Here is a 27402-nt window from a genome sequence, read left to right as displayed (position 1 = left end):
CCAACCCTCAGGTGCTGATCCACTCCGAGATGGGGGGGGCTCGGGGGCGGCCTCATCGCCCCGCTTTGGGGGCTTTAGGGACTTTGGGGACTGACTTTTGGGGCTTTGGGGGGCCTTTCGGGGGGGCTAGACCAGCAATGTAAGACCGGGCAGCAAGTTCTGCTGCAAGACCAAACTGACCAGACCCACCCAGCCCTGGCCTGGCCTGGCCTGGCCTGGCCTGACCGCCAAAAAGTTGCAGGAATTCTGCCGCTCCAATTGATGGATGGATGCAAATCTCGCCCTGGCCATACTTCTCGGTCGGCCACCCCTCCAGCTCAATCGCACACCAGCAAAACACAAAATGGCGGACGATGGCATGCTCTTGAACTTCGACCTCGGCGACTCTTCTCTGAAAAGCGAGGTCAAATTCACTGGCGGCAGATGGCGCGATCGAGTCCGCGCCCAGCGCACCGCCAAAGGAAAACCCAGCAAGGCCTGGAACGGCGTCAATGGCGCCCCGCTTGAGCGAGCCCGCCAGTTCGGCAAAGACACCGGCGGCGGCGACGACGACGGCGACGACGATGCCGACAGACCTTCCAAGCGACAAAGAACCGCCGCCGACCGCACACACACCGGCCACCGCACGCCCTATGTCAAGGCCGGCCTGCCTCCAGGCCAGGTCACCTCGCGACTCTTCACCTCCAACCCCACGGCCACGACCGTCTTTGAAGACGCCCAGCCAGAGGCCGAACCCGCGCAGCCGTCCAACGCGCCCTTGACCGCCGAAGCAGAGACCTTCCACGCCCTGGGGCTCTCCAAGCGCATTGCCCACCACCTCTCCACCAAACTCGAAATGAAAGCCCCGACGTCGATCCAGAAGAACACCATCCCCCAGCTCGTCAGCAGCGACAGCGACGCCTTCCTCCAAGCCGAGACCGGCTCCGGAAAGACACTATCCTACCTGTTGCCCATCGTACAGCGCATCATGGCGCTCAGCCACGACGAGGACGGCACCAGCACGGGCACCAAGATACATCGCAACTCTGGCCTGTTCGCCATGATTCTGGCCCCGACACGCGAGTTGTGCAAGCAGATCGCCACCGTGCTCGAGAAGCTGCTCCGGTGCGCCCCCTGGATCGTGAGCACCACCGTCATTGGTGGCGAAAGCAAGAAGTCCGAAAAGGCGCGGTTACGGAAGGGCGTCAACATCCTCATCGCCACGCCAGGGCGACTGACGGATCATCTGGACCACACCAAAGTCCTCGACGTCGGCACGGTCCGGTGGCTGGTGCTGGACGAAGGCGACCGCCTGATGGAGATGGGCTTCGAGGACGAGCTGAAGATGATTGTGAGCAAGATCCGAGAGGAGGGACTCAAGACCAAGAACGAGGACGGAGTGTTGCTGGACAGGCTGCCGCAGCGCAGAGTCACGGTGCTCTGCTCGGCCACCATGAAGATGACGGCGCAGCGACTGGGCGAGATCTCCTTACAAGACGCCGTGCACGTTACGGCCTCCAAGTCTGATCCCGAGGCCGCCGAGACCAACGATGCCGTGTTTTCCGCGCCCGCTCAACTGAAGCAGACCTACATCATCACCGCCGCCAAGCCGCGCCTGATAACGCTTCTGGCCCTCCTCAAGTCAACCTTTGCCCGCAAGGGCTCCGTGATGAAGGCCATCATCTTCATCTCCTGCGCCGACTCGGTCGATTTCCACTTCGAGCTGCTCCGCTCGGCCCCGCCCACCCCGAACGACACGTCCAAGACGGCCGGCACTGTCGCGGAAGCTGCGTACATCACGTCGCCCGCCAACCACAAGATCGCCCTGTTCAAGCTGCACGGCTCGCTCCCGCAGCCCATTCGAACCGCCACCTTGAAGGCTTTCCACGAGGAGTCCGACCCTTGCGTGCTCATCACCACCGACATTGCCTCTCGCGGTCTCGATGTCCCCACCGTCGACTTGGTCATCGAGTATGACCCAGCCTTTGCAGTGGACGACCATGTGCATCGTATCGGACGAACCGCGCGTGCGGGGCGTCCGGGCAAAGCGGTGCTGTTCCTGCAACCTGGCTCCGAGGAAGGCTACCTCGCCCACCTCCAAGCCGCCATGACCGGCCAATCGTCCGAGTCCATCATCCAGAAGAGCTTCATCACACCCATCATGCTCCCCAAGAAGTCAGCCACCGACGCCGAGGCGCCCGTGCTCCAGAGCGACAAGTCGGCCATGAAGCGCGCCGAGGCCCTGCAGCTGCACATCGAGCAGCGGCTCCTGGACGAGAAGAACGGCGCGAAGCTGCTCGACGCGGCCCGGCAAGGGTTCCGGTCCTACATCCGAGCCTACGCCACGCACGTCAAAGACGAGCGCAAGTACTTTGACATCACGCAGCTCCACTTGGGTCACACGGCCAAGAGCTTTGGCCTGCGGGAGGCGCCGGGCGGTATCGGCGGCGGGCCGACGCGGCGGGTCGTCAAGGGCCATGCAGCAGCGGCCGGGAAGAAGAGGAAGAACGGAGATGGCGACAGGAGCGAGGATGTACCCAAGGCGCCCGAGGGGCTGGACGTCAACGGTGCGGCAGATGAGGATGCGGCCCGTCGCATGAGGATGAAGATGAAGGAGGTGATGAACCAGTCGTCCGAGTTCAATCTCGGTTGACGATGGCACATCCGTCGTGTAGGTATACCCAAAACAAAAGGGGGGTCAGAAGCAAACACGGCCTGGGAGTTATAAAGGGTCTATGAACAATGCTACGCTTTTCGGTTGCTTTTGACTTGTACGATACCTACCTGCAGTCTACCAGATGCTTGTGCCTTCACTGATCCATCCGAAATGAAACCACTGGCGCAACCTGAGGCCGGCGTGGTTTACTCCAATGCCGTAGAACCAACACAGCGCATCCCTAACCCAATGATGAGTCGCAAAAGACCGTGGCACCACAGACAGCCCGCCTCCCACTTAATTCAGAGAGAGCCCACCGGCCGATTCATCAGTGGCTCCTACCCCCTTTCCCCTTTTCCCGTTCATCCATAAGCCCGTCCTACCCGGCTCTGTTTGCAAGCCATGTAGACGTCTGTAGCAGCTGTGCTTCTCAACAAACAACGATCTGCCTGGTTAGCTCAATCGGTAGAGCGTGAGACTCTTAATCTCAAGGCTGCGGGTTCGACCCCCGCATCGGGCTCAATTCCCGATGCGTCCCAGTTACTGGGATATCATCGACCTTTCTTTTTCTTTCTCTCTCTCTCTCTCTCTCTCTCTCTTCCCTTCCTTTCGCCTTTGGCCAATACACATTGACTGAAACCTCCTGCCCGTTTTTTTTTTTTTTTTTTTTTTTTCGCGGGCGATCTGAACTGCTAAAGTGCCTTCTCCTTTCAATGGCATTGGAGTTTGTACTCACAACTGGTTATGTGATATGCACGCCTCTGTGGCTTTGCTGCCCTCAAACTATGCAGGCCTTGTTACTTTTATTCTGTCACAACTAACATACAGCCGTTTACCAAGTGCGGTTTACGTAAATGCAGCGGATCGCAATATCTGGCGACTGGGATCGGAGTATAGCTGCTGAAACTGCGCCGTGCCGGCCTTTCTCGCCAGTAAACTTGACAGCAAGAGGAAGAGCACGCTCTGCCTGCTGTTAAGTGACACTGCATCAAGTGCAAGCATCAGGTCCTGGCCGCACACGTGGTTCCCTTCACTTTGATTACGCGATATGTCAAGATGCTGACGAAGCAGGCTGGTTGTACACCCGGCGCATTTTGCCATATCAGCGATGTCTGGGCACCCCGTCTCCCATTATGCCCCAGCGTTCTCTAGGACTTACCCAGGCGACAAATCCAATCACAAGCTAACGTATCGCCGCCCACTTATCGTAATACTTATAAGTTCCTGCTTTATAACATGGTTGCGCCATCCGAGTATACGTATGCACTCTTGCGACTTCATCACCAAGTCAGGCTACGGGTCTGCATTTTTATCAGACACGCAGGAGCAAAGAGACAACCGTAGCACGGAAACAAAGGATCTAATTATGGATTGGGAAATCATTGTAATTGGCTGGTAGAGCAACCGTCGAGGCCCGTGGCCGTTGATCCAGCCCCATGACGGACCTAGGCTACATGTGCTGCAAGATCCATGGCTCGGCGCTCAATTTTCTATGCTTTTCGCCCAGAGATTCAAATAAATATCGCCACGCCATCGTGTCGAGATCAATCCCTCCGCTGCCCATTGACAATGTTGAAGGTGTTTCCGGTCCCGTCGTCACAGCCCAGGACGCCCGCTTGAGAAGTGGTGCTGCAGAACTCGCCAGCCTTGAGCGGAAGGCTGGGGTCGTTGACCGGCGTGCCGGGCTTGACAGGGGCGGCAATGGCCAAGCCGGCGAAGACGAGGGCGAGGGCGGTGGTGAACTGCATGGTTGAGAACCGACGTTGAAGCCGGAACTGGGGTTTAGAGTAGGCAGGAGGTTCGAAATTAACGTTCGGTCCGGCCGGAATGAAATGAAGTGAAGCGAAGGTATTGGATTGGGATAGATGCAACGAAGAAGGGTGCGTGTCCGAGGACAAGAGAAGGGCGAGATGCTGCTCTTTAAATGTGATACGATATTGCCATCTGGAGACCAAACAGCCGGCGTCGTCACAACAGGGGCCGTCCCCACCTGCAATGGCGCAACGGCAACCACCGCATTTGTTTCATCTTTCAGGGGCTGCACTTGGCAGGAAGGACATCCTAATGGGGGACACTCTGCTTGATACCAACACATGTCGCGGGCAGAACAAGTCGGGCTGAAATGGGGTAGTTTCCCAGAGGCTGCTTCTGGCTAGCCTTGATCGGCCCAGTGGTTGTTCTAGCACAGGATGTCGCTGGCAACTTGGCGCGACCGTCTGGTGGGACGGGTCAAGAATAGGTGCTTGCAACTCTGTCTCTTCGTCGTTGTCGGCAGCGGCGTCTGGTCCCGCATAGTACAGTCTTGTTGTTTCGGGTACTGTCTTCCCCCTTGCGTCTTCTCTCTGGCCTTGCGTGCTGCTTCTTGCTCTACACTCCCTTCTTCATTGCACTCCGCATCCGAAACATGTCCAGGGCTGGTGCATCAACCAGTGCTGTACACCGTGATTGCTGGCCTGCATATGTTTGTGTTGGCGGGCTACGTAAGGAGTCAGCACACACGCAAATTCTCGTACCAGCACCTAGTCCAACCTGCGTGATACGACCTACCTGCGGGTTTGTGGCGGCATGAGAAGCGTCTGCGCAAAACTATTTACATCCTGGAGCCCCCAAGTAGCAATGAGTTGAGCAAAGCCCGAATCCGCCTGCCAGAGGACAGCATCCTGGCCCCTTTGATCTGCCGTATCGCCAATCCACCGCCCCCTCCACGTCCAACATGCTGGGCAGCGTCCTCCCCTTCTCCGAAGAGGTCGCAGACCGCGTCAGCGAGTACTGCGAGACCCGCTCAACTCCGATCACCGACACCCTCCAGAAACACTGGGAGTACACTCGCACAAAGTTTTCCGATGCTGACAAGATGTCTTCGCGCCTGCAGGGGGCGTGGATGATATTCACGGCGAGGGATCGCAAGCCAAAGAGAGGTATGTGGTGTTGATTTTACATTTGCGGTACCCACTTCCCCTGCCATGACATCCCATCAGATGGTTGGCATCAGGAACTGCCCAGTGGACAGGTTGCAGATACATCGAAACCTGCAGTTTGGTCAGGATCTCCTGGAACATCGTTGACCCTCACGTCGAACAGTTCTGGAGGTTGGCTGCTACAGCGGCTACAGCGCGCTGGCATGGTATGAGGGCACCAAAGCCACCCAGGCCGAGATCGTCACCTTGGAGCTCAGCCCCAAGATGATTGCCGCCAGCCGACAGGCCTTCGAGAAGTACGGTGCCGAAGACCGCGTCAAACTGGTCGAAGGCCCGGCCGACCAAACGTAAGCGCTGACATTGCCATCTCTCCCTGTCCTTGCTACTGACACCATGCTCAGCTTGCAGACCCTGACCGGAGAGTTTGATCTCATCTTCGTTGATGCCAACAAGGATGGATACGAAGGCTACATCAAGACCATCCTGGACCAGAAGCTGCTCTCTCCCGACGGCATTGTCCTATGCGACAACGGTAAGCAGGATGTGCACTGAAGCCGTGTTTCTAGTACACGACTGGTCACTTTGCTGACGTTTGGGTTCTCGCATTCTGTAACAGTCTTTGCCCGTGGTCTCACCATTGGTGCCGACTGCGCCCCCTGGGTCAACGACCACGTCCGCCCGTACTGGCTCGCGTGTGGTCAAGCCCTTGATGGGCTCAGCACCCGTCTGGTCCAGGACGAGCGAGTGGATGTTGTGGTTCTCCCCGTTTTCGACGGCATCTCCCAGATCAGATGGAAGGGTACTTGAGCAAGCCCCCGGGCACAGGTTATCGTAATTTAGGGACTGGCTTGATCTATTTCCTTCTCGAGATCTGCGCGGGGGGAGAGAACGTGAGGTACAGGTACTTAATGAAATAGCTCCTGGGGTTCCAGCTCGTCTTTGCGACTCGCAGACTTATTCCGAGAGTGCGTCACGATTTGGCATCTTGGGGCCTTGGTGACCTTGCTCGTTTTCGCACTCTTGGTCGGCACCGGAGCTGGCCGACCAGTATTTACCGAGACAGGGGGCCGAATACGACAGCGGGGTCGCCGCATTCCTACCCGACCCCTGGCAGCTCGGGGTAAAACCTCCCGTCACTCTCGTGCCAGGATATAGTCAGTCGTAGTCCCTTTTATAGCACTAGCCCACACCTCGCCCTTTTGCGAGCCGAGGTTGACATTCACTAACCCCCTTTAACGAGGGTTCCCCGGCATCAGAAAGCCAGACTAGCACTCCCCAGGTCTGGGCGCCCCCACTTCGGCTTCCACAGCGATACATAAAAGATACACTCTGTTCGTCTGGGGTAATGGGTCAACCTCGCGGGCGGTTTGGGGTGACTCCTAGGCGAAGAGCGAGATGGGCTCTCGTGGTTTTCGCGTGTAAAGAGCGGAGTGTGCATCAGTGCTGTCAATGATTTCTGCGATGAACCTTCTACAGTGCCTGAGTGTCCCATTCCTAACCTGAGCCCTATATCTAGTATCTCCTTTGCTAAGACCATCGTCAGTCGAATGAAGCCCAAGATGGGCCTCGCGACTACAGTCCTCTCTTCCCTGTTCCTTGCCATCGGAGGCTTCCTCTTCGGCTACGATTCCGGCATCATCACCTCCACCATCGCCCTCGACACCTTTCGAGCCTACTTCTCGGCCCCGTCCGAGACCGTCACGGGCGGCATCGTATCCGCCTTCCAGGGCGGCGCCATCCTCGGCACCATGTTCAACATGCTCTTCGCCAACCGCCTGGGGCGCCGCAAGACCATTTTCGTGGGTGCTCTGGTCTCGGTCCTCGGCAGCTCCCTACAGGCCGGCGCCGTCAACATGACCATGCTCATCGTCGGCCGCTTCGTCGGGGGCGTCGCCGTCGGCCAGCTGACGTCGACCATCCCCATGTACGCATCGGAGCTGTCCGAGGCCAAGCACCGCGGCATGCTGTCGGGTCTCTTGCAGCTGATGCTGAGCTGGGGCTTTTTCGTCGCGCAGTGGCTCGGCTACGGCTGCTCCTTCGTATCGACCCAGCTCTCCTGTGAGTTGGCGCCGTTGCCTGACTGGCATTCAATTGGACTGCGTCACTGAGACTAACCCGTGCTGCTCGCGCTGCAGGGCGCTTCCCGCTCGCCTTCCAGAACATCCCCGGCCTCGTCCTCATCTCGGGCATCTTCTTCCTGCAGGAATCCCCGCGCTGGCTCCTCGAGAAGGACCGCGCCGACGACGCCCGCCGGTCTCTCCAAAGGCTCCGACGCGGTCTCGACCAGCACCTGATCGACCTGGAGTTCCGCGAAATCCGCGACGTTATCGTCGCCGACCGCGAGCTCGGAAACGTCACCTGGAAGTCCATCGTCACGAAGCCGACCTGGCGGAAGCGGCTGCTGCTGGGGTGCGGCGTCCAGGCGTTTGGTCCCCTCAGTGGCATCAACGTCATCAACTACTACGGCCCCCGCATCTACAAGATCCTAGGCATCTCGACGCAGCAGTCGCTCCTCGTCATCGGTATCAGCGGTGCCTTGTCTATTGTGTATTGCAGTATTGGCCTGCTGCTGCTCGACCACGTGGGCCGCATTAAACCCCTGTTGGTCTCGGCCGCCGGGCTGGGGGCGGCACTGCTCGTCAACGCGGTCCAGGCCCAGTACTTCCTAGACGGCGAGTCGTCCGGCAACAGAAACGCGCACCAGCTTCGCAGCATGGTGGCCATGAACTTCGTCTTCAGCCTTTTATATACACGCCCCTGGGTATCATCAGCTGGGTCTACCCGGCCGAGATCTTCCCCGTCGAGGCCCGCGCCCTTGGCAACGCCGTTACCACCTTTACCAACTGGGCCGTCAACCTCATCTTTGCCCAGTTCACGCCCGCCGCCCTGGCCGCCATCGGGTTCCGGTACTTTTACGTCTTCTTCGCGCTTAACCTCGTCGCCTTTCTTTGCTATTGGTTCTTTTACCCTGAGACTAAAGGCCGGACGCTCGAGCAGATGGACGAGTTGTTTAGGGATCAGCTAGTGCCGCACGCCCTGCAGGACGAAACCGCGGCTGCTATTGCTTTAGGAAAGCAGGGGCTGGCGATAGCGGAGGTTTATAAACATGCGTGATTCGCTTAGTTTTAAGCGTTATTCTAGTAGTTATTCTTTATAAATAACCGCCTTTATATTTATACTGTGTTTAACTCTAATAGAGTTAATTTAAATTTATATAAGGGTCGACACGGGCTATTATAAAGACAGGGGGGTAGAGTTTAAAACGAGAGGGTAGGGTTAATCGATTTTTTCGGCTTTATATTAAATAAAGTAGTTATATATAATAAAATAACGATTCCCGGATTCGTATTTTTTAAAGTTAAATTAATTAGAGTATTACGCGGTAGTATTATTTAAAATTATATTTCTATTATTTTATTTTAATATAGTAACGGTAGTAAAGGGTAAAATTCGCGCTATTACGTTTCCGGTTTAGCGCGGCGTAAGAATAGCCGCTATAAGATATATTATAACGTAGCGTTTAGTATTAAAATATAGTTTAAATAAAATTAGGTATATATATATTTATATAAGTAGTTATATAATCGTGTATTATTATAAAGCGAAAATATTCGTTTTAAGGGCTACGTTAATTAAATTTATATTTATTAAAGCTATATTATATTTATTAGTATATATCGTTATAATAATATAACTTAATATTTAATTATTCGTATAGTTTACAATATACCGTATTATAATCTATAAAGAATATCGATATACCGTCGTCGCCGACGAAATGGTTACGTATTTTAAGGATTAGTATAGTATATTATCAGCCGATTAATAACGAATTACGTAGGTAATCGGGGAGCTACCCGAGATTATTACCGATTAAACCGGACTGGATAGGTTTCAGTTTTTAATACCTAAGAATTCCGCGAATCCGTTATTAATAAAGCCGGTATATAACGGGTTTATATATACTTAATGTCCGTATATTAGCCGGTATATTTAAAAAATTTAAAGTTATTACCGTATTATTTACGGCTAGGTTAACCCGTAAAAATAAAGCCACGTTCGGACTATTAAAAAAGAGAAAAATTAAGCCGAGGTCCCGTAATATAATAACGTACGTTATTAATAATTTTTTTTAACCGGAAAGCGAGCGGTTAATTTAAAATAGAAAGTACGGCGCTACGAATTACCGTAATAATAAAACCGGTTTAAACCCGCGGTGCCGGGCAGTTCGTTTTAAATTTCGCGAAATAATAATAAAAACTATTCCGGATAACGTAGCGGGAAATTATCGAATTTATAAATAATAAGCTCGAAAATAATTTATAATTAAAACGTACCGGCTAGCCCGAATATTTATAAAGCTTATTACGGCCGAAACTGTTTATGTTTATTAAGCTTGTTAGTAAAGCCGAATTTATTTTATAACGAATATACGATAATATCCGGCGGGCCGTTATTAATACCCGGAATTAAGTTAATCGTAGCCGGTCGGGGTTAACGGTATTTATAAAAATTCGCTAGAAAAAAGCCGCGGAGGAATAAAAAAAGCCGTTCGTAAACCGAATAAAGCCGGATTTATAAGCTTAATATATAAACACCGTTATCCGTATTATATACTTCGCGGTGCGTATATAATAATAAAAGGACTATAATTAACCGCCGTACCGGCTTATTAAAGCATAAAGATTACAGTATAACGAAATAAAAAAAACGGCGACGTTATAATATTAAAAAGAACGCGATAATAAGGCCGACCGGGTATTATTAAATCGAGCGTATATAAACTTTTTAATAGAGATAGTCGATTAGCGTATCCGTAAGTTAAAATATAATAGCGTTTTATTTAATAAACTCGTAGTATTCGAAATTAACCTCGCGGGCGAGTAATTTCCGGCGTAGTTATACACGTTTAAATTTTCGGCGATTATAAAAAGTATTTCGGTTTCTCGTTATATAATAAACGGTTTAAAAAACGAAGCGAAATAAAAAGCGTTACGTTAATAAGACGTTAACGAAGATAATATTTAAAAAAAACGTAAAGGCTAGTTTAGTGTGTACGGAATAAAATAATACGGTTTATAGTAATATCGTTTAATAAAACCCCGAATACCCTTATAAAGTGGATTTATTCAACTAAAATATACAGTATAACGTTATAAGCGAATTATATAGCCGAAGGTCGAGTCGTATAAAAAAGGAACTAAATTAAGTTCGGCGGCGTATAGTTTATAATAAGCGAGCTTTACGATATATTTTATATAATAATAAGCGAAGCGCGGTAAATAATAACGGTGCTATTGTTTATACCCGACGAGAAGTATACGAAGTTTCCCTTTATTAATTAAGCCCGGTTAAAAAATAATTATAACGAGGCGCGGATTAAGTATTCGTTTTTAACGAATAAGCGGACGGCGTAACTCGTTAACGGTAATACGTGGTTAATAAATAAAATCGCCGGTAATTTATCGCTATAAAAAAAGTAAATAAATTAAAAACGGCGATCGTTCCGAGCGGCGAAAATAAAACGGTATTAGCGGATTATTAACGAGCTCCGGGTTTAGTTTTAGTTTTTTATATACTTTATAAGCGGTTAACCGGCGCGGACGCTCGAAATTAACGGTATCCGGTTTTATAATACGGTGAACGGCGGCGTTCGGAATATATTTATTTATAACGAGCTTATAAATTTCGTTACGGCGTACTATAAAAACTTCCGGTTATCGAGGTAAATTAAAGTAATTTATCGGTATTTACCCTACGACGTCGGTAAATTAATCGTGTAATATTTATAGTTCGTACTACCGTTTTAATAGTAAGCCTAGGGCTTTATTAATAAAGCTAACTAAATTAATTTATATTTCTAAGCGAATTAAATAGTATACTAATATAAAGTATTAACGCTTAATATAACGTAATAACGAAATATTTCGCTCGACGTTAACGAGAATTTCGAGGCGGAATTAATCGAAATATTTAATAGCGCGCCGACGAGCAGCGAAACGGTATAAAACGATAATAAAATACGGCGGTATATATAAACGTATAACGAGTAATTATTAAAATATAGTATTTACGTAGTAGTATAACGATATATCGTTATTATTATTAAACGGTAATATTTCCGAAACTTAACCGGTATTATATATTTTCGTTATAAAAACGGCGATAAATCGAACGGTTTCGATAATAACGATAAGGATATTATAAATTTATAAGCCGGCTATAATAACTACGTTACGGGTATAGTTTACGGGTTATTATTAAACCGTAATTAATATAAAACAACGACGCGGCGAAAAAAATTCCGAAGCGTTAACGTACGGTAGCACGGTTTTTTAAGGTTTACCCGAGGTTAAAAATAACGCTTATTTCGTAAATAAAAATTATAATAATATTTAGCGGACGGTGCGCGGGAGTATCGGTTTAAGCGATTACGGTAAGCCGACGTCGACGGGTAGTTATAATAAATGTTAAGGTTTAAGGCCGTATTTCGAGGCTATTAACGCGAAGTAATTATAATTATTTTATCGGGATAACACTTAATCGTTTAAGTTACCGGCATAAGCGGCGGTAAAAACTTATCGTTTATATTACTAGCGTTTTATTCCTAGGCCCTAGGCCCTATTCCACCGGCCGTTCTTCGTGAACGTATGCCCATTTGGCGTAGGGTAAGCGTCGCGCACGGGCCCGTTCCCGTAGGACGGCTTCACGTAGGACGGCGCGCGTCGATTGGCGCGCGCGCACGCCCCCGGGGGCCCACGTGGGGTTGGGGTTGGGGCGGCGTGGTCGAGCTGGTGTGGTTCTTTTTCTTCGGCTTGGTTCATTGGGAAAGAAAAAAAAAAACAAAAAACAAAAACAAAACAACGACAACAAGAACAAAGCCAGAAAAAAAAAAAAAAAAAAAAAACGACATGGCGACCCCGAATGGAGACAACAGTAACGACGACGACGACGACGACGACGACGACGGCGCGCAGGCGGCGGTCGCCTTCGACCGGCCCCGAGGGGTCGTGCTCTGCCTCTTGTGCGGCGTGGGCGTGGGCGCGGCGGCGGCGCACTTCCGCAACCGGCACCGGTTCACGGGCGCGCGGCTCCAGCGGGTGCTGGCGCGATGCGGGTCGGTCGAGGGCGGCGCGCGCGATCCCGCGACGGTCGCGCTCCCAGCGGACGGGGGCGCGGCGGTCGAAGGGCTCGCGCGGCTCGCCGGCTACGCGTGCGCGCGGGATGGGTGCGCGTACCGGACGGTAAACTACAACAACATGCGGCACCACGCCCGAAAGGCGCCGCACGCCGACGCGGCGGACGGGCGTACGAGTCCCGGCTGGACGCGGGTCACGCTGCAGTCGTATACGCCGGGGCGGCACGCGCGGTATTGGATTGTCGCCGCCGACGACGACGACGACGACGACGATAACGACGACGACGACGAAGAGAAACAGGACGGCGAAGGCAGCGGCGAACCGGGCGACGGCTGGGAGCAAATGCTCGCGGCGTACAGCACGCAGCTAGCCGCCGAGGAAGCGGCGCAACGCCGTGTCGCCGAAGCGCCCGCGGGACTCGACGGCGACTCGGTCTGGGTGCGCGAGATGGGCTGGGCGCGGCACCTAGCCGGGAAGGACCTCGTGGCGCTGTACGAGGCGAGCGCTGGCCCGGTTTCGCGGGCGGTTCGGGCGAAACTACGCGACCGCGGCGCGCGGGCGGAGCAGGCGCGGCTGGCGCGGCTCGCGGGCGCGTTCGACGGCGAGGTGGCGCGGTCGCTCGAGCGGGTGGCGTGGGTCCCGCACGAGACGCTTCGCTGGCTCGAGAGCATCGACCCGAGCAAGCCGGCGGGCCGGCCGTTCCGCGCGAAGGAACACGCCGACACGATGACCCGGTACCGGGGGTACTGGCAGCGTTATCTCTGCTACTGCGTGCGGGCGCACGGGCTCGGGCGCCAAGAGGCGGAGGCGCAGCGGGGGTCCGATTCGCGGACCGGCAGTGGGACGCGTTGGCCGACGTCGTCGACGCGCTCGAGGAGGAAGAGGAGAAGGAGGAGGAAGACGACGCCGCCGACGGCGAAGGCCGGGACGCGCGGGGGCTGTTGGGCCGCGCCGTTTTCCAGTTCTGCGTTTACTCGCTTCAGCAGAAACTCGGGGGCCGGATTTTCGAGAGCCCGCTGCTGCACTTCGCCGCCGTACTCGGGATCGACGTCGAGCGGCGGGCGTGGCGGGCGGCGAAGAACTACACGAACCAGCTCGCGGGGCTGCTCTGGTGCGGGCGGGTGTTGCTGCTCGAGGCGGCGTTCGAAGGCCAGCCGGACGACGCCGAGGCGGTTGACGTCGACGCCGTCGAGCACTTTAAGCAGGAGCACCGGGCGTGGCTCGCGGACGGCTCGCACACGCCGGTCAGCACGATCGTGCGCTGGATGGCGTACGGGAAAGGGTTCCGCCGGCAGGAGGGCGGGACGTCGGCGGTGCGGTGGGAAACGGGGCCGGAGAAGGAGATCTTGTACTACTTCGGCCAGCGGATCCGGCTCGGGGCGTTCCGGCAGGGGGCGTGCGCCGTCGTCGACGAGGCCGAGGCGCTGTTGGGCGAGCTTTGCTTCGGCGGCTGGGGCGCGCTGGCGGCCTCGCTGGATCTCGCACGCGTCGTCGATACCGTGATGTTCGAAGGGGCCGGCCGGTCGTTTGCGACGCACGAGGCGAACCGCTGGCTGCGGCCGGGCCACGCGCGGCTGGCCGAGCTCGCGCGCGCGGCGTTGTGGGACGGCAAGCGACGGCGGTGGCGGAACGGACCGGTACGGGAGTGGCTCGGCCGGCTCCAGGCCTTCCGGCGCGCCCACCTCGTGAACACGCACGTTTGGGGCGGACAGCCCGGCCGCGGCCCGGAGATCATGACGCTGCGGCACGGCGATACGCAGCAGCTGCTCCGGAACGTCTTCGTACTCGACGGGGAAGTTATGCTCGTGACGGACCGCGATAAGAACAAGGCGATCCGGGGCATCGGCCGGAAGGTGGCGCGGTTTCTGCCGGCGCGCCTCGGCAAGATGATGGTCGCGTACGTCGTCTGGCTGCTCCCGTTCGAGCGGTTCGTGGAGACGCAAACCGGCGTGCAGGGGGCGGCGCCGGCGCTCGCCCCGCTACTCTGGAGGGACGGGCGGGTGGGGGCGTGGCAGACGGCCGAGCTCAGCAAGCAGCTCGTGCGCGTGACGGGCCAGCACGTGGGGGTCGAGCTGTCGGTGGCCGATTACCGGCACGTGGCGATCGAGCTGGGGCGGACGGTCCGCGGGCTCGTCGTGCGGCAGCTCGAGGTCGATCTCGCCGGCGACGACGACCGGGGCGGCGACGGGGCGACGGTCGAGGACGCGGCCACGGGGGAGGCACGCAAAGGGGCGCGGTTCGAATCGGTATGGGATCTGCAGGCCACGCACGGCAGCGCGGTAGCGCGGCAGCACTACGCCGTCGACGTCCGGTTCCCGAACCAGCTCCAGCCGCAGATGGTAGCGAACTTCCGCGAAATCAGCCGGCTCTGGCACCGCTACCTCGAACACGGCAAGAACGGCGTCGATTTTCACGGCAAGAACGGCGTCGATTCTCACGGCGGCCACGGCGAGGAAGCCCCGAAAAAGCGACGTCGCAGCACGCACGAGCAAGCGGACGAAGATCCTATTACGGCCACGACGCCGGCGGCGAAGCGGTCCGAACCTACGCCCGACCCCGCGGCCGAACGGCGGCAACAAAAAGCCGACGGCGCGCTTAAAACGCTACTAGGCAACGGGGCGCGTTGGCGGTCGGCGGAGCAGGAAGACGCGGCTCGTCGGGTGCTAGCGCTAAAAGGAAACGCCGTGTTAATCGTTGTGCTCCCTACCGGTGCGGGCAAGAGCGTACTATTTTTGTTGCCGGCGGTACCCGCTATGCACGCGGGGGTAAGTCTCGTCGTCGTCCCGTTTACCGCGCTGATTAACGACCTCGTGCGGCGCGCAACGGACGCCGGGCTAGACTGCTTACATTGGCAGCCGGCCGAGGTCGAAGGGCGCGACGAACAAGCCCGGGTCGCGCGGCTCGTCGTCGTAAGCGCCGACGTCGCGACGAGCAGCGAGTTTCTCGCGTACGCGGACAGCTTACGCGCGAGGCGGCTGCTTCGGCGTATTTTCGTCGACGAGTGCCATACCGTGCTGATGGACGCCGCGTACCGGCCGCGGCTCGAAGAGCTCCGGGAGCTCCACCGGTTCGACTGCCCCGTGGTGCTGCTCACGGCGACGCTGCCGGTGCGGCTCGAACGCGCGTTCCGGCAGGCGATGCTAGCTGAGGAGGCCGCGATCGTACGGGCGCCGACGACGAAGCGGAACATCCGATACCGCGTTACGACGGTTACGCCGGGCCCGACGGCGGTCGAGGACGAGGTAGTACGTACCGTGATCCGGCTACAGCGCCGCTGGCGGGACGACGAAAAGGGGGTGATATACTGCCGAACCCAGCAAGCGTGTGAGGCGTTAGCGGACAAGGTCGGCTGCGCGTTTTACCACAGCGGCGTGGACGAGGCAACGCGGCAGGCGCGGCTCGAGGCGTGGATACAAAGGAAGGCCGACAACCACTGGATCGCGGCTACGACAGGGCTAGGGACGGGGGTCGACGTCCAGGGGATCGTGGCGGTGGTACACGCGGGGCTACCGTACGGGCTAGTCGACTTCGCGCAGCAAACGGGCCGGGGCGGGCGGCGGGAGGGCGAGACGGTCGATTCGGTCGTCGTTTGGGACGGGCGGGCGGCGTGGCAAGCCCCGCAGAGCAGCGACGTCGAGCAGCTCAACCGGCAGGCGATGACGTGGTTCGTACAGAGCGTTGACTGCCGGCGGGTAGGGCTGGGGACGTTTCTCGACGGGCAGGGCCTAGACTGCGCGGGGGTTCGAGGAGACGCGTGCGACCGTTGCGAACGTCAAGGACAGGGTCCGGGTCAGGGCCCGGGCCTAAGTCTAAGTGAGGGCCGGCTCCAGCGGTGGTACCGGCAGAAGTACGAGGCCGACCGGGTATTACAACGTTGGCTAGACGAGGTACGGGGAGGGAAATGCCCGGTCTGTTTTATAAAGTGGCAACAACGAGGACGGCCGGCCGAGCTTAAAAAAAAATCTCGCACGCATTTACGTCGTGCCGTACGATCCCGGCGGCCGCGTATAGCGCGTGGCGAGAGAAGCTGCGATTCGGCGAGTATAGCTGCTGTTACCGCTGTGGGCTACCGCAGGCGTGGTGTACAGGAGCGGAGGGCGAAGGGGTGGCCGGGGGCGGGTGTCCGTGGATCGACACGGTGCTCCCGGTAGCGATGCTCGTCGGGACGAGCCAGTCGCTACAGAGGCTGGTACGAGAAGCGTTCGATATAGACGCGAGCGACGAAGCGTATACCGGGTGGCTTTGCCGAACGCGGCGGGTAGACGGGGTAGTTGCTACGAACGCTTTCGCGACGTGGCGAGCGATTATATTGTCGTGTTTTTAGCCTTTATTTTTCGAGTTTTATTTTTTTTCTTAGCCCGGTTCGATGAATTGCTTTCGTATTAACCTTGTGTACTCGTTGTTGAGAGCGAAATCTAGAGCTTTTATGTCGTTGATGTTAGCTTTTTTGCGGTCTTAATCCTGGTCCTAGCCGTGGTGGTCCTGGTGGTCCTGGTGGTCCTGGTCCTGGTTGTTCCAGGGTAGGTACAGGGTAGCTCCAAGGTAGGTACAGGGTAGCTACAGGGTAGCTATAAGGTAGCTTTAGTATTTTATGGTGGTCCTAATTGTGTTAATTTAATTCTTAGATAAACATAAGTGGTGTCATTCTGTCCGGAGTTGTCTGTTCCACGGACTCGGGCTATAAGCTCGTTGATGTTAGCCGTCGTGGTCTCGGCCGTGGTGGTCCTGGTGGTGGTGGTCCTGGTGGTGGTGGTCCTAATTGTTCCAAGGTAGCTCTAGGGTAGCTATAGGGTAGCTCTGATATTTTATAGTAGTCCTGGTCCTAGTAGTCCTAGTTATATAAAATCTACGATTTTTATGCCGTTGCTCCGTTTAACGTTCGCTCGAGGGCGATATCCTTTCTAACGATGGATCTTGGAATACGGGTTTGAGTCGGCCTTTGGGTTTAAAACGGCGCGGTGGTCCTGGCCGTGGTGGTCCTGGTTGTTCCAGGGTAGGTACAGGGTAGCTACAGGGTAGCTTAAATCTTTTATGGTGGTCTTATTCTTAATGGTTCTAGTTGAGTTTCTTTTTATCTTAGCCCGGTTCGATGTATTCTTCTCGTATCGACTTTGTTAACTCGTTGTCGAGAGTGAAATCTACGGCTTTCATGTTGTTGATGTTGGCCTTTTTGCGGTCCTGGTCCTGGTGGTGATGGTGGTCCTGGTCCTGGTGGTCCTGGTCCTGGTGGTCCTGGTGGTGTTAGTCCTGGTGGTCCTGGTGGTGGTGGTTTTAGTTGCTCTAGGGTAGCTACAGGGTAACTAAAGGGTAGCTACAAGGTAGCTTTAATATTTTATGGTGGTCCTAATTGTGTTAATTTCATTTTTAGATAAACATGAGTGGTGTCATTCTGTCCGGAGTTGTCTGTTCCACGGACTCGGGCTGTAAGCTCGTTGATGTTGGCCGTGGTGGTCTCGGCCGTGGTGGTCCTGGTGGTGGTGGTCCTGGTGGTGGTGGTCTTAGTCGTGGTAGTCCTAGTCGTGGTAGTCCTGGCCGTGGTGGTTTTGGCCGTGGTGGCCCTAATTATTTTAGGGTAACTATATAAGAAGCTCGACTATGTCTAGATATCCTATGAGGGAAGCGAGCATTAAAGGAGTTGCTCCGTTCGACGTTCGTGACTCGAGTAACTCTTGTTCTCTTTACCGGTAAAAGAAGGGTAGTGCGGCGTGCGGGAGATTTCAAAGTAGTTACAGGGTAGTTACAGGGTAATTACAGGGTAGCTTTAGTTTTTTATGGTGGTCTTAATTGTGTTAATTTAATTCTTAGACAAACATGAGTGGTGTCATTCTGTCCGGAGTTGTCTGTTCCACGGACTCGGGCTGTAAGCTCGTTAATGTTGGCCGTGGTGGTCCTGGTCGTGGTGGTCCTGGTCGTGGTGGTCCTAGTCGTGGTAGTCCTGGCCGTGGTAGTCTTAGCCGTGGTGGCCCTAATTATTTTAAGGTAGCTATATAAAAAGCTCGACTATGTCCAAATATCCCATGAGGGAAGCGAACATTAAAGGAGTTGCTCCGTTCGACGTTCGTGACTCGAGTAACTCTTGTTCTCTTTACCGGTAAAAGAAGGGTAGTGCGGCGTGCGGGAGATTTCAAAGTAGTTACAGGGTAGTTACAGGGTAATTACAGGGTAGCTTTAGTTTTTTATGGTGGTCTTAATTGTGTTAATTTAATTTTTAGACAAACATGAGTGGTGTCATTCTGTCCGGAGTTGTCTGTTCCACGGACTCGGGCTGTAAGCTCGTTAATGTTGGCCTTTTTGTAGTCCTGGTGCTGGTGGTCCTGGCCTTGGTGGCCCTGGCCGTGGTGGTCCTGGCCGTGGTGGTCCTGGCCGTGGTGGTCCTGGCTGTAAATGGAGAATAAACGTCGGCTAAAGTTACGAAACTAAATAATATATCTAAAACTCGGTTAGCATTGCATTCTTGTAATCCAGGTACCTAAGTGTGGTGATATGTGGATGTTAAGGTGGATAGTAGATAGACGGGCATTAGTGGTAATGGGAAGAAGTGGCGATAAAAACGAACTATAAGAACTAACTTACCTCTCAATAATGTAAAACGCAGTGGGTGTTACGAGTGGAGTATCGAATGGGATAGAAAGGGCGTGGTGATCGTGGTGGTGGTGGTCCTGGTGGTGGTAGTCTTGGCCGTGGTGGTTTTAGTTGCTCTAGGGTAGCTACAGGGTAGCTACAAAGTAGCTTTAGTATTTTATAGTGGTCCTAATTGTGTTAATTTAATTCTTAGACAAATATGAGTGGTGTCATTCTGTCCGGAGTTGTCTGTTCCGCGGACTCGTGTTGTAAGCTCGTGGATGTTGACCTTTTTTGTAGTCCTGGCCGTGGTGGTCCTGGCCGTGGTGGCCTTGGCCGTAGTGGCCTTGGCCGTGGTTGTTTTAGTTGCTCCAGGGTAGCTACAGGGTAGCTACAGGGTAGCTACAGGGTAGCTCTAGTATTTTATAGTGGTCCTGGTAGTGGTAGTCCTGGTGGTGGAAACGAACCATGAGAACTAACTTACCTCTCAATAATATAAAACGCAATGGGTATTGCGAGTGGAGTATTAAATAGGACAGAAAAGGCGTGGTGATCGTGGTGCCAATTGCGTAAGGAGCGGATTAATAGCCCTAGCCGTGGTGGTCTTAATCGCTTTAGTGTAGCTATAGGGTAGCTATATAGTAGTTTAAGTATGTTATGGTGGTCTTAATTGTGTTAATTTAATTCTTAAATAAACATAAGTGGTGTTATTCTGTCCGGAGTTGTCTGTTCCACGGACTCGGGCTGTAAGCTCGTTAATATTAGCCGTGGTGGTCCTAGTGGTGGTGGTCCTAGCTATAAATAGAGAATAAACGTCGGCTAAAGTTGCGAAACTGAATAATACATCTAAAACTCGGTCAGCATTACATTCCTACAATCCAGGTACCTAAGTGTGGTGATATATAAATGTTAAGGTGGCCGTGGTGGTCCTGGCCGTGGTGGTCCTGGCCGTGGTGGTAGTGGCGATAGAAACGAACTATAAGAACTAACTTACCTCTTAACAATGTAAAACGCAGTGGGTATTGCGAGTAGAGTATTAAATAGGATAGAAAAGGCGTGGTGATCGTGGTGCCAATTGCGTAAAAAGCGGATTGAGGGCTACGACAGTTCCCTACCGAAGTTTATGAGTTTGTGTGGTACATGAAATTATTTTGGCGAAGGCTCCATTAAGCTTAAAGTCTATTGGATAAAGCTTATGTAAAAGGCGAAGGTAGTTGTAACTTTACCTAGGCTACCTCGGCAGGAGAGCTGTGTACGGGTTCACGATGCGATTCGAGCGCAAGGTCCTGTATACGGTAGGAAGACGGAGATGCGTGGTGATGAGAGGAGTGTTGCTCTAAATGAAGGAGGAGAGCCCGGTGACTCCCTAGGCCCTAGGCCCTAGGCCCTATTCCACCGGCCGTTCTTCGTGAACGTATGCCCATTTGGCGTAGGGTAAGCGTCGCGCACGGGCCCGTTCCCGTAGGACGGCTTCACGTAGGACGGCGCGCGTCGATTGGCGCGCGCACGCACGCCCGGGGGCCCACGTGGGGTTGGGGTTGGGGCGGCGTGGTCGAGCTGGTGTGGTTCTTTTTCTTCGGCTTGGTTCATTGGGAAAGAAAAAAAAACAAAAAACAAAAACAAAACAACGACAACAAGAACAAAGCCAGAAAAAAAAAAAAAGAAAAAAACGACATGGCGACCCCGAATGGAGACAACAGTAACGACGACGACGACGACGACGACGACGACGGCGCGCAGGCGGCGGTCGCCTTCGACCGGCCCCGAGGGGTCGTGCTCTGCCTCTTGTGCGGCGTGGGCGTGGGCGCGGCGGCGGCGCACTTCCGCAACCGGCACCGGTTCACGGGCGCGCGGCTCCAGCGGGTGCTGGCGCGATGCGGGTCGGTCGAGGGCGGCGCGCGCGATCCCGCGACGGTCGCGCTCCCAGCGGACGGGGGCGCGGCGGTCGAAGGGCTCGCGCGGCTCGCCGGCTACGCGTGCGCGCGGGATGGGTGCGCGTACCGGACGGTAAACTACAACAACATGCGGCACCACGCCCGAAAGGCGCCGCACGCCGACGCGGCGGACGGGCGTACGAGTCCCGGCTGGACGCGGGTCACGCTGCAGTCGTATACGCCGGGGCGGCACGCGCGGTATTGGATTGTCGCCGCCGACGACGACGACGACGACGACGATAACGACGACGACGACGAAGAGAAACAGGACGGCGAAGGCAGCGGCGAACCGGGCGACGGCTGGGAGCAAATGCTCGCGGCGTACAGCACGCAGCTAGCCGCCGAGGAAGCGGCGCAACGCCGTGTCGCCGAAGCGCCCGCGGGACTCGACGGCGACTCGGTCTGGGTGCGCGAGATGGGCTGGGCGCGGCACCTAGCCGGGAAGGACCTCGTGGCGCTGTACGAGGCGAGCGCTGGCCCGGTTTCGCGGGCGGTTCGGGCGAAACTACGCGACCGCGGCGCGCGGGCGGAGCAGGCGCGGCTGGCGCGGCTCGCGGGCGCGTTCGACGGCGAGGTGGCGCGGTCGCTCGAGCGGGTGGCGTGGGTCCCGCACGAGACGCTTCGCTGGCTCGAGAGCATCGACCCGAGCAAGCCGGCGGGCCGGCCGTTCCGCGCGAAGGAACACGCCGACACGATGACCCGGTACCGGGGGTACTGGCAGCGTTATCTCTGCTACTGCGTGCGGGCGCACGGGCTCGGGCGCCAAGAGGCGGAGGCGCAGCGGGGGTCCGATTCGCGGACCGGCAGTGGGACGCGTTGGCCGACGTCGTCGACGCGCTCGAGGAGGAAGAGGAGAAGGAGGAGGAAGACGACGCCGCCGACGGCGAAGGCCGGGACGCGCGGGGGCTGTTGGGCCGCGCCGTTTTCCAGTTCTGCGTTTACTCGCTTCAGCAGAAACTCGGGGGCCGGATTTTCGAGAGCCCGCTGCTGCACTTCGCCGCCGTACTCGGGATCGACGTCGAGCGGCGGGCGTGGCGGGCGGCGAAGAACTACACGAACCAGCTCGCGGGGCTGCTCTGGTGCGGGCGGGTGTTGCTGCTCGAGGCGGCGTTCGAAGGCCAGCCGGACGACGCCGAGGCGGTTGACGTCGACGCCGTCGAGCACTTTAAGCAGGAGCACCGGGCGTGGCTCGCGGACGGCTCGCACACGCCGGTCAGCACGATCGTGCGCTGGATGGCGTACGGGAAAGGGTTCCGCCGGCAGGAGGGCGGGACGTCGGCGGTGCGGTGGGAAACGGGGCCGGAGAAGGAGATCTTGTACTACTTCGGCCAGCGGATCCGGCTCGGGGCGTTCCGGCAGGGGGCGTGCGCCGTCGTCGACGAGGCCGAGGCGCTGTTGGGCGAGCTTTGCTTCGGCGGCTGGGGCGCGCTGGCGGCCTCGCTGGATCTCGCACGCGTCGTCGATACCGTGATGTTCGAAGGGGCCGGCCGGTCGTTTGCGACGCACGAGGCGAACCGCTGGCTGCGGCCGGGCCACGCGCGGCTGGCCGAGCTCGCGCGCGCGGCGTTGTGGGACGGCAAGCGACGGCGGTGGCGGAACGGACCGGTACGGGAGTGGCTCGGCCGGCTCCAGGCCTTCCGGCGCGCCCACCTCGTGAACACGCACGTTTGGGGCGGACAGCCCGGCCGCGGCCCGGAGATCATGACGCTGCGGCACGGCGATACGCAGCAGCTGCTCCGGAACGTCTTCGTACTCGACGGGGAAGTTATGCTCGTGACGGACCGCGATAAGAACAAGGCGATCCGGGGCATCGGCCGGAAGGTGGCGCGGTTTCTGCCGGCGCGCCTCGGCAAGATGATGGTCGCGTACGTCGTCTGGCTGCTCCCGTTCGAGCGGTTCGTGGAGACGCAAACCGGCGTGCAGGGGGCGGCGCCGGCGCTCGCCCCGCTACTCTGGAGGGACGGGCGGGTGGGGGCGTGGCAGACGGCCGAGCTCAGCAAGCAGCTCGTGCGCGTGACGGGCCAGCACGTGGGGGTCGAGCTGTCGGTGGCCGATTACCGGCACGTGGCGATCGAGCTGGGGCGGACGGTCCGCGGGCTCGTCGTGCGGCAGCTCGAGGTCGATCTCGCCGGCGACGACGACCGGGGCGGCGACGGGGCGACGGTCGAGGACGCGGCCACGGGGGAGGCACGCAAAGGGGCGCGGTTCGAATCGGTATGGGATCTGCAGGCCACGCACGGCAGCGCGGTAGCGCGGCAGCACTACGCCGTCGACGTCCGGTTCCCGAACCAGCTCCAGCCGCAGATGGTAGCGAACTTCCGCGAAATCAGCCGGCTCTGGCACCGCTACCTCGAACACGGCAAGAACGGCGTCGATTTTCACGGCAAGAACGGCGTCGATTCTCACGGCGGCCACGGCGAGGAAGCCCCGAAAAAGCGACGTCGCAGCACGCACGAGCAAGCGGACGAAGATCCTATTACGGCCACGACGCCGGCGGCGAAGCGGTCCGAACCTACGCCCGACCCCGCGGCCGAACGGCGGCAACAAAAAGCCGACGGCGCGCTTAAAACGCTACTAGGCAACGGGGCGCGTTGGCGGTCGGCGGAGCAGGAAGACGCGGCTCGTCGGGTGCTAGCGCTAAAAGGAAACGCCGTGTTAATCGTTGTGCTCCCTACCGGTGCGGGCAAGAGCGTACTATTTTTGTTGCCGGCGGTACCCGCTATGCACGCGGGGGTAAGTCTCGTCGTCGTCCCGTTTACCGCGCTGATTAACGACCTCGTGCGGCGCGCAACGGACGCCGGGCTAGACTGCTTACATTGGCAGCCGGCCGAGGTCGAAGGGCGCGACGAACAAGCCCGGGTCGCGCGGCTCGTCGTCGTAAGCGCCGACGTCGCGACGAGCAGCGAGTTTCTCGCGTACGCGGACAGCTTACGCGCGAGGCGGCTGCTTCGGCGTATTTTCGTCGACGAGTGCCATACCGTGCTGATGGACGCCGCGTACCGGCCGCGGCTCGAAGAGCTCCGGGAGCTCCACCGGTTCGACTGCCCCGTGGTGCTGCTCACGGCGACGCTGCCGGTGCGGCTCGAACGCGCGTTCCGGCAGGCGATGCTAGCTGAGGAGGCCGCGATCGTACGGGCGCCGACGACGAAGCGGAACATCCGATACCGCGTTACGACGGTTACGCCGGGCCCGACGGCGGTCGAGGACGAGGTAGTACGTACCGTGATCCGGCTACAGCGCCGCTGGCGGGACGACGAAAAGGGGGTGATATACTGCCGAACCCAGCAAGCGTGTGAGGCGTTAGCGGACAAGGTCGGCTGCGCGTTTTACCACAGCGGCGTGGACGAGGCAACGCGGCAGGCGCGGCTCGAGGCGTGGATACAAAGGAAGGCCGACAACCACTGGATCGCGGCTACGACAGGGCTAGGGACGGGGGTCGACGTCCAGGGGATCGTGGCGGTGGTACACGCGGGGCTACCGTACGGGCTAGTCGACTTCGCGCAGCAAACGGGCCGGGGCGGGCGGCGGGAGGGCGAGACGGTCGATTCGGTCGTCGTTTGGGACGGGCGGGCGGCGTGGCAAGCCCCGCAGAGCAGCGACGTCGAGCAGCTCAACCGGCAGGCGATGACGTGGTTCGTACAGAGCGTTGACTGCCGGCGGGTAGGGCTGGGGACGTTTCTCGACGGGCAGGGCCTAGACTGCGCGGGGGTTCGAGGAGACGCGTGCGACCGTTGCGAACGTCAAGGACAGGGTCCGGGTCAGGGCCCGGGCCTAAGTCTAAGTGAGGGCCGGCTCCAGCGGTGGTACCGGCAGAAGTACGAGGCCGACCGGGTATTACAACGTTGGCTAGACGAGGTACGGGGGAGGGAAATGCCCGGTCTGTTTTATAAAGTGGCAACAACGAGGACGGCCGGCCGAGCTTAAAAAAAATCTCGCACGCATTTACGTCGTGCCGTACGATCCCGGCGGCCGCGTATAGCGCGTGGCGAGAGAAGCTGCGATTCGGCGAGTATAGCTGCTGTTACCGCTGTGGGCTACCGCAGGCGTGGTGTACAGGAGCGGAGGGCGAAGGGGTGGCCGGGGGCGGGTGTCCGTGGATCGACACGGTGCTCCCGGTAGCGATGCTCGTCGGGACGAGCCAGTCGCTACAGAGGCTGGTACGAGAAGCGTTCGATATAGACGCGAGCGACGAAGCGTATACCGGGTGGCTTTGCCGAACGCGGCGGGTAGACGGGGTAGTTGCTACGAACGCTTTCGCGACGTGGCGAGCGATTATATTGTCGTGTTTTTAGCCTTTATTTTTCGAGTTTTATTTTTTTTCTTAGCCCGGTTCGATGAATTGCTTTCGTATTAACCTTGTGTACTCGTTGTTGAGAGCGAAATCTAGAGCTTTTATGTCGTTGATGTTAGCTTTTTTGCGGTCTTAATCCTGGTCCTAGCCGTGGTGGTCCTGGTGGTCCTGGTGGTCCTGGTCCTGGTTGTTCCAGGGTAGGTACAGGGTAGCTCCAAGGTAGGTACAGGGTAGCTACAGGGTAGCTATAAGGTAGCTTTAGTATTTTATGGTGGTCCTAATTGTGTTAATTTAATTCTTAGATAAACATAAGTGGTGTCATTCTGTCCGGAGTTGTCTGTTCCACGGACTCGGGCTATAAGCTCGTTGATGTTAGCCGTCGTGGTCTCGGCCGTGGTGGTCCTGGTGGTGGTGGTCCTGGTGGTGGTGGTCCTAATTGTTCCAAGGTAGCTCTAGGGTAGCTATAGGGTAGCTCTGATATTTTATAGTAGTCCTGGTCCTAGTAGTCCTAGTTATATAAAATCTACGATTTTTATGCCGTTGCTCCGTTTAACGTTCGCTCGAGGGCGATATCCTTTCTAACGATGGATCTTGGAATACGGGTTTGAGTCGGCCTTTGGGTTTAAAACGGCGCGGTGGTCCTGGCCGTGGTGGTCCTGGTTGTTCCAGGGTAGGTACAGGGTAGCTACAGGGTAGCTTAAATCTTTTATGGTGGTCTTATTCTTAATGGTTCTAGTTGAGTTTCTTTTTTATCTTAGCCCGGTTCGATGTATTCTTCTCGTATCGACTTTGTTAACTCGTTGTCGAGAGTGAAATCTACGGCTTTCATGTTGTTGATGTTGGCCTTTTTGCGGTCCTGGTCCTGGTGGTGATGGTGGTCCTGGTCCTGGTGGTCCTGGTCCTGGTGGTCCTGGTGGTGTTAGTCCTGGTGGTCCTGGTGGTGGTGGTTTTAGTTGCTCTAGGGTAGCTACAGGGTAACTAAAGGGTAGCTACAAGGTAGCTTTAATATTTTATGGTGGTCCTAATTGTGTTAATTTCATTTTTAGATAAACATGAGTGGTGTCATTCTGTCCGGAGTTGTCTGTTCCACGGACTCGGGCTGTAAGCTCGTTGATGTTGGCCGTGGTGGTCTCGGCCGTGGTGGTCCTGGTGGTGGTGGTCCTGGTGGTGGTGGTCTTAGTCGTGGTAGTCCTAGTCGTGGTAGTCCTGGCCGTGGTGGTTTTGGCCGTGGTGGCCCTAATTATTTTAGGGTAACTATATAAGAAGCTCGACTATGTCTAGATATCCTATGAGGGAAGCGAGCATTAAAGGAGTTGCTCCGTTCGACGTTCGTGACTCGAGTAACTCTTGTTCTCTTTACCGGTAAAAGAAGGGTAGTGCGGCGTGCGGGAGATTTCAAAGTAGTTACAGGGTAGTTACAGGGTAATTACAGGGTAGCTTTAGTTTTTTATGGTGGTCTTAATTGTGTTAATTTAATTCTTAGACAAACATGAGTGGTGTCATTCTGTCCGGAGTTGTCTGTTCCACGGACTCGGGCTGTAAGCTCGTTAATGTTGGCCGTGGTGGTCCTGGTCGTGGTGGTCCTGGTCGTGGTGGTCCTAGTCGTGGTAGTCCTGGCCGTGGTAGTCTTAGCCGTGGTGGCCCTAATTATTTTAAGGTAGCTATATAAAAAGCTCGACTATGTCCAAATATCCCATGAGGGAAGCGAACATTAAAGGAGTTGCTCCGTTCGACGTTCGTGACTCGAGTAACTCTTGTTCTCTTTACCGGTAAAAGAAGGGTAGTGCGGCGTGCGGGAGATTTCAAAGTAGTTACAGGGTAGTTACAGGGTAATTACAGGGTAGCTTTAGTTTTTTATGGTGGTCTTAATTGTGTTAATTTAATTTTTAGACAAACATGAGTGGTGTCATTCTGTCCGGAGTTG

General features: G+C 56.1%; 8 protein-coding genes across 8 annotated transcripts; 7 read left to right on the top strand and 1 right to left on the bottom strand.

The window, feature by feature from the left end:
• Positions 1-343: 343 nt before the first annotated feature.
• Positions 344-2632, top strand: PG986_004836 (uncharacterized protein; the record flags this gene model as incomplete). The annotated part of the gene is made up of 1 exon (XM_066841058.1): positions 344-2632. The coding sequence occupies one exon, from the start codon at positions 344-346 to the stop codon at positions 2630-2632; it is 2289 nt and encodes a 762-aa protein (XP_066700920.1).
• A 1547-nt stretch (positions 2633-4179) lies between these two features.
• Positions 4180-4383, bottom strand: PG986_004835 (uncharacterized protein; the record flags this gene model as incomplete). Its single annotated transcript, XM_066841057.1, has 1 exon — positions 4180-4383. The coding sequence occupies one exon, from the start codon at positions 4381-4383 to the stop codon at positions 4180-4182; it is 204 nt and encodes a 67-aa protein (XP_066700919.1).
• A 965-nt stretch (positions 4384-5348) lies between these two features.
• Positions 5349-6360, top strand: PG986_004834 (o-methyltransferase domain-containing protein; the record flags this gene model as incomplete). Its single annotated transcript, XM_066841056.1, has 4 exons — positions 5349-5553; positions 5717-5900; positions 5955-6085; positions 6170-6360. The coding sequence occupies 4 exons, from the start codon at positions 5349-5351 to the stop codon at positions 6358-6360; spliced, it is 711 nt and encodes a 236-aa protein (XP_066700918.1).
• A 752-nt stretch (positions 6361-7112) lies between these two features.
• On the top strand, positions 7113-8667 carry PG986_004833 (general substrate transporter; the record flags this gene model as incomplete). Its single annotated transcript, XM_066841055.1, has 3 exons — positions 7113-7611; positions 7689-8284; positions 8344-8667. The coding sequence occupies 3 exons, from the start codon at positions 7113-7115 to the stop codon at positions 8665-8667; spliced, it is 1419 nt and encodes a 472-aa protein (XP_066700917.1).
• Positions 8668-12464: 3797 nt separating this feature from the next.
• On the top strand, positions 12465-17981 carry PG986_004832 (uncharacterized protein; the record flags this gene model as incomplete). The annotated part of the gene is made up of 4 exons (XM_066841054.1): positions 12465-13426; positions 13492-16579; positions 16768-16881; positions 17823-17981. 4 exons carry the CDS (start codon positions 12465-12467, stop codon positions 17979-17981), a joined length of 4323 nt encoding a protein of 1440 aa, XP_066700916.1.
• Positions 17982-18066: 85 nt separating this feature from the next.
• PG986_004831 (uncharacterized protein) lies at positions 18067-18683 on the top strand (the record flags this gene model as incomplete). Its single annotated transcript, XM_066841053.1, has 2 exons — positions 18067-18264; positions 18498-18683. 2 exons carry the CDS (start codon positions 18067-18069, stop codon positions 18681-18683), a joined length of 384 nt encoding a protein of 127 aa, XP_066700915.1.
• Positions 18684-20927: 2244 nt separating this feature from the next.
• PG986_004830 (uncharacterized protein) lies at positions 20928-25111 on the top strand (the record flags this gene model as incomplete). The annotated part of the gene is made up of 2 exons (XM_066841052.1): positions 20928-21898; positions 21955-25111. The coding sequence occupies 2 exons, from the start codon at positions 20928-20930 to the stop codon at positions 25109-25111; spliced, it is 4128 nt and encodes a 1375-aa protein (XP_066700914.1).
• A 1419-nt stretch (positions 25112-26530) lies between these two features.
• On the top strand, positions 26531-27147 carry PG986_004829 (uncharacterized protein; the record flags this gene model as incomplete). The annotated part of the gene is made up of 2 exons (XM_066841051.1): positions 26531-26728; positions 26962-27147. 2 exons carry the CDS (start codon positions 26531-26533, stop codon positions 27145-27147), a joined length of 384 nt encoding a protein of 127 aa, XP_066700913.1.
• Positions 27148-27402: the final 255 nt, after the last annotated feature.

Source organism: Apiospora aurea (assembly GCF_038362705.1).
Source record: "Apiospora aurea strain CBS 24483 chromosome Unknown utg000004l_segment0_segment0, whole genome shotgun sequence".
NCBI lineage: Eukaryota > Fungi > Ascomycota > Sordariomycetes > Amphisphaeriales > Apiosporaceae > Apiospora > Apiospora aurea.
This window is presented reverse-complemented; position numbering and strand designations above follow the sequence as displayed.